At 41.5% G+C, this 6,000-nt stretch overlaps 1 protein-coding gene across 1 annotated transcript in view; it reads right to left on the bottom strand.

The window, feature by feature from the left end:
* Positions 1-4,697, bottom strand: part of LOC139369696 (potassium voltage-gated channel, KQT-like subfamily, member 2b) — a 75,896-nt gene extending 71,199 nt beyond the window's left edge. The window contains exon 1 of the mRNA XM_071108953.1: positions 4,370-4,697. Coding sequence (XP_070965054.1) covers positions 4,370-4,671 — 302 coding nt within the window. The 5' untranslated portion in view covers positions 4,672-4,697. The remainder of the gene's footprint in view (positions 1-4,369) is intronic.
* Positions 4,698-6,000: the final 1,303 nt, after the last annotated feature.

Genomic DNA, 6,000 nt, shown 5'->3' on the forward strand with positions numbered 1-6,000 from the left:
GGCTGAACCAGTCTCATATCAATCCATAATGAAAATGAAAGGGATGCTAAAAATGCCAGTTCACACACAATGCTGAATACTCCCTCTAGCTAGCTAGTGTAGTGACATTCTAGCTAATAGCACAAATGAGTTTTCATGATCAGGCAGTATCTGTTCGGCCGTGATAAGTGTGCCGAGTGCTGCATCACACAACTAGCTACTGTACGCGCACTGGCTGTGACGTTATCATTTTATTTTAAAATGGATTAAATTGTTTTTTCCCCCCTCAATCTACACACAATACCCCATAATGACAAAGCATTTTAGAAATGTTTGCAAATGTATATACATTTTTTTTATAAAATGTATTTTAGAAATGTTTGCAAATGTATAAAAAAAATATTTTAAAAAATGAAATATGACATTTACATAAGTATTCAGACCCTTTACTCAGTACTTTGTTGAAGCACCTTTGGCAGTCTTCTTGGGTATGACTCTACATGCTTGGCACACCTGTATTTGGGGAGTTTCTCCCATTCTTCTCTGCAACTCTTCTCAAGCTCTGTCAGGTTGGATGGGGAGCGTTGCTGCAAAGCTAGTTTTAGGTCTCTCCAAAGATGTTCGATCAGGTTCAAGTCCGGACTCTGGCTGGGCCACTCAAGGACATTAAGAGACTTGTCCTAAAGCCACTCGTGCATTGTATTGGCTGTGTGCTTAGGGTCGTTTTCCTGTTGGAAGGTGAACCTTTTCACCCAGACCTGAGATCCTGAGTGCTCTGCAGCAGATTTTCATCAAGGATCTCTCTGTACTTTTCTCTGTTCATATTACCCTGGATCCTGACTAGTCTCACAGTCCCTGCCAAAAACATCTCCACCGCATGATGCTGCCACTACCATGCTTCATCGTAGGGATGATGCCAGGTTTCCTTCAGACATGGCGCTTGGCATTCAGGCCAAAGAGTTACATTTTGGTTTCATCAGACCAGAGAATCTTGTTTCTCATGGTCTGAGAGTCCTTTAGATGCCTCCAAGCAGACTTTCATGTGCCTTTTACTGAGGAGTGGCTTCCGTCTGGCCACTACCATAAAGGCCTGATTGGCGGAGTGCTACAGAGATAGTTGTCCTTCTGGAAGGTTCTCCCATCTCCACAGATGAACTCTGGAGCTCTGTCAGAGTGACCATTGGGTTCTTGGTCACCACCCTGACCAAGGCCCTTCTCCCTTGATTGCTCAGTTCCACTCGGCAGCCAGCTCTAGGAAGAGTCCTGGTGGTTCCAAACATCTTTCATTTAACCTTTTCATAAGTGAGTTCCAAATATTTCTAATGGTCGCCCCAGCATGAGTTGTTTTAAGCACGTGATGTGAGAACGCACTCACTATTCCAAAACGTGATTGTTACGCAACATGTTAGTTAACAAGCGCTGCATGCTCATTATCTATAGGCTATGTTTCAACTTGTTCATTTCTAATTATTTTCTAACAAGTTGTATTTTCTAACAACAGTTTGAATTGAGGTGTGTTCCGCCTCCTCATTAATTCACATGGAAGTAGCCCATTTCAGTGTTCACGGACAATTTATGTTTGAGGCTTTACTGAGCCGGACAAACTTCCCTTTTTGAGGAGAGCTCTTCCCCATTTCTTCCGCACATCAAGTATGCAGACATTTGCGCAATCTTTCATGAACTGGCACATTTTCTGGCTGGCGCTCACATTGTTCCATTGAAGTTTTCCTTACAAATAATAACTTTGGACATCTGTGCATTGCTATCAAAGTAAGTGCCTTATTTTCTGTATATCGTGTTTTCGTTTCAACTGTAGCATACAGTGTATGTTGTATGTATGTATGTATGGAGCATAATGCACAGTACCAGTCAAAAGTTTGGACACACCTACTCATTCAAGTTTTTTTTAAATGTAAAACAATATTATCTAGACTGTAGAATATTACTGAAGACATTAAAACTGTGAAATAACACATTTGGAATCATGTAGTATCCAAGAAAGTGTTAAACAAATCAACATATATTTTATATTTAAGATTCTTCAAAGTAGCCACCCTTTGCCTTGATGACAGTTTTGCACACTCTTGGCATTCTTGCAATCAGCTTCATGATTTCAATCAACAGGTGTGCTTTGTTAAAAGTTAATTTGTGGAATTTCTTTCTTTCCTTGAGCCAATCAATTGTGTTGTGACAAGGTAAGGGTGTTATACAGAAGATAGCCCTATTTGGTAAAATACCAAGTCCATTTTATGGCAAGAACAGCTGAAATAAGCAAAGAGAAACGACAGTTCATCATTACTTTAAGACACGAAGGTCAGTCAATCGAGTACATTTCTAGAACTTTGAATGTTTCTTCAAGTCCAGTCGCAAAAACCATCAAACGCTATGATGAAACTGGCTCTCATGAGGACTGCCACAGAGGATTGCAGAGGATCAGTTCATTAGTTACCAGCCCCAGAAATTGGAACCAAAATAAATGCTTCAAAGAGTTCAAGTAACAGACACATCTCAACATCAACTGTTCAGAGGAGACTGCGTGAATCAGGCCACCATGGTCGAATTGCTGCAAAAAAAACACATGACTGAAGTACACCAATAATAAGAAGAGACTTGCTTGGGCCAAGAAACACGAGTAATGGACATTAGACCGGTGGAAATCTGTCCTTTGATATGATGAGTCCAAATTTTAGATTTTTGGTTCCAACCGCCGTGTCTTTGTGAGACGTAGAGTAGGTGAACGGATGATCTCTGCGTGTGTGGTTCCCACCGTGAAGCATGGTGGAGGTGGTGTGATTATTGAATCAATTTTAGAATAAGGCTGTAACGTAACAAAATGTGGAAAAAGTCAAGGGGTCTGAATACTTTCCGAATGCACTGAATCTACTGCTTCTCCTTTAAAATGTTGATATTTGGTTGCGTTGTCAACCAAACACAATTTCAATATTACTTTTGTAATACAGTGAATTAGTCTTACAAACTAATGTAACATTCAACCTTAAAATGAGTAACACATTCATGGCCACATTTAGGTTACTGTAACTACACATTTCTTCTGTAATCATATTCAAGATAAGTTCAAGATCGCATGCATAGGTTGTCGCAGGTCTGTGGGGACCTTCATAATTGCTGCAATAATAATAATGTGCAGAATCTTAAACGGCATTGATCCCTTCCACCCAGGGAACCTCAACCACAATCCAGGTAATTGGTTCTGCTATTAGATGCAGCACTGTTATAACATCTGTTGTATAAATAAACAAACTATCTGACTTTGTATTCCCATTTAAACTTTGCTGTGCTTTTAAATGGTTGAAAGTGCAGTGAGACTAAACCTAAAATCAGACATTGTTTTTCCATTGGAATTTGGTTGAGCTTTTAGATGGTTGAAAGCATAGTGATAACTCATTGGCAATTCAACTAACTTTTAGCTGTCTTTTTGATTGGGTGAATATACAGATAACTGCTAAAATAAAGGAAACACAAACAAAGTGTCTTAATAGGACATTTGGCCACTACGAGCTACCAGAAGACCTTCAATGCTCCTTGGCATAGATTCTACAAGTGTCTGGAACTCTACTGGGGGGATGCGACACCATTCTTCCGCAAGAAATTCTATAATTTGGTGTTTTGTTTATGGTGGTGGAAAACACCATCTCAGTTGCTGCACCAGAAATCTCCCATAAGTGTTCAGTTGGGTTGAGATCTGGTGGCACACACACACACACACACCCTTAAAACCCCCTAAATCATCTGGCCTTTGCCCGGAAGGCCACTCAGCCTCTGGAAGAGAGTGATTAAATGTAAAAGGTTGATATAAATTATATTGGTTGAAAAAAAGGTTTAGTACTGTACACACACACATACACACACACACACACACACCCTTTAAACCCCCTACATTTCCTTGAGACCCCCCTTTCAATGTCACTGAGATCTCTTCTTCTAGCCATGGTAACAAAAATAATGGGCAACTGGACATCTTTATACACAACCCTATTCACGAAGGGATGTTAATTGCTTAATTAACTCAGGAAGCACATGCTTTCAAAATACTTTGTATCCCTCATTAACTGGAATGTTTCCTTTATTTTGGCAGTTACCTGTAAATTGTAATCTCATTGCTCAATGTCTTAACCAGATATTACCCAATATACACGTTGAAATGACCGTGGTATGCCCAGTTGGGAAACTATACATGAATGACTGCACGCCCAACAACCCTCGCGCTATACTTCCCGGTGAGTCCGTCGTTTGAATGTCTTCACCGCCTATATAAAGAAGACAATAATGAAACGATGTTTCAGACGCCTCTCGAGGCCGTGTTGGTGGCTGGGGGCATTATTTTTTATCACCCTGGTCTTGCTTTTAACCCATTTAAACAAATACTTACACGTATGCGTGGTAAATGAATGCCCATCCTCTTGGTCTCTCCAAAACATTGTAAAGAAAATTCTGCAGTCTTCTGTAGAATACAGTTCTCTTTGGAGGCTTGGGTTTGCCGGAGAGGCTGGATCTCGGTTTGCTAAGGATGCTGCCCCGTGCTGTTGCCTTGGCGTCCGCACCTGCTATGAGCAGCGCCGCATCTTTGTTTGAGTCCGTAGCCCCAGGTTCTATCCCGACAAAGCCTACTTTGAGTTTTTTCTCCGCAACTGGACCCGGGTAAACACCACCGTTGCCGGATTTCTTGACCATTCTGCCGAAATACTGTCATGTGGAGCTTGGAGATTTTTTCCGCCCTTTACCAGGTAACATCATCGCAGTGCTGGGCGTATATAATGATTCGTAGAGCGCCGGAGACCCTGACTGTGCACGTTGCTGAGGCTACCCTGCCTCTCTGAGAAGCCAATTGAAATGCAGAGAAGAATCTGCAATGAACACAATTCTCCTACCTCAGCGTCTTCCGGCCACCTGACAACAAAAAGGAAATTAGGTGAAAACAAATGTTTTTCTTATAGCCTATATATAAACAATGTAAACACTGACAGTCAATAGTTTGATTTGCAGTGTAGCCTAAAGGCTACAAACAAAAAGTGTACATATGATTTCCTCCACGTTTGGCAATCTATCTTTAAAAATTATATTACCGAATGAAATAGACTATGTTCAAGGTTAGAACCACTCATCACAAGTCTTTTTCAAGCAATAATAGCAAAGTACTTCATAAGTTAGTGTTCATGTGGTAGGTTACTGTCCCAATTTGCCTAAAGCTCCAAACTAATGCCATAAGCAAATAATACAACTATTCTATAGTGCTTGAATTACAGTCATTGCCCGTATTCACGGCCCTTAAAGAGATGTTTGGGAACTTTGGCTACTTTGTAAGTATACTTTTTTTTAACACCAGAAGAAATCCACTTTTTTCGAGCTGAAAGACGATGTCCAGAGCTTACTCATGATGTTGCACAATGATTTGTCAATAAGTCATCGGTTTAGTCAAAGTACCAGGTATTTGGGCTTGAAGTGACAAATTCGAACTGTCCACTTCGTGCAAATCCATGTCAATGTTGTGTCTTTTCCTATGAGATGATGTGGAAATTATTTTTAGGCTACGTTTTCTTTCAGGGCTGGGTTTTATTTGAATGTTATCACCCACCAGCATGGTATTGTTTATTTATCAGAAACACCTGCAAAGTTGTTGATCTTCGCGAGTCGCAAATGAGCCTAAGGCGATGGTCAAATCATGCATCATCCAAAACATGACCCACCAAACCGCACTTCTTAACACCCGCCCGCTTAACCCGGAAGCCAGCTGCACCAATGTGTCAGAGGAAACACCATTCAACTGACTACTGAGGTCAGCCTGCAGGCGCCCGGCCAGCCACAAGGAGTCCATAGAGCGCAATGAGCCAAGTAAAGCCCCCCGGCCAAACCCTCCTCTAACCTGGACGACTCTGGGCCAATTGTGCGCCACCCTATGGGACTCCCGATCACGGCCGGTTGTGATACAGCCAGGAATCAAACCCGGGGTTATAGTAACACCTCTAACACTGCAATGCAGTGCCTTAGACCGCTGCAACACTC

The sequence above is a fragment of the Oncorhynchus clarkii genome, chromosome 17 (assembly GCF_045791955.1).
Source record: "Oncorhynchus clarkii lewisi isolate Uvic-CL-2024 chromosome 17, UVic_Ocla_1.0, whole genome shotgun sequence".
Lineage (NCBI taxonomy): Eukaryota > Metazoa > Chordata > Actinopteri > Salmoniformes > Salmonidae > Oncorhynchus > Oncorhynchus clarkii.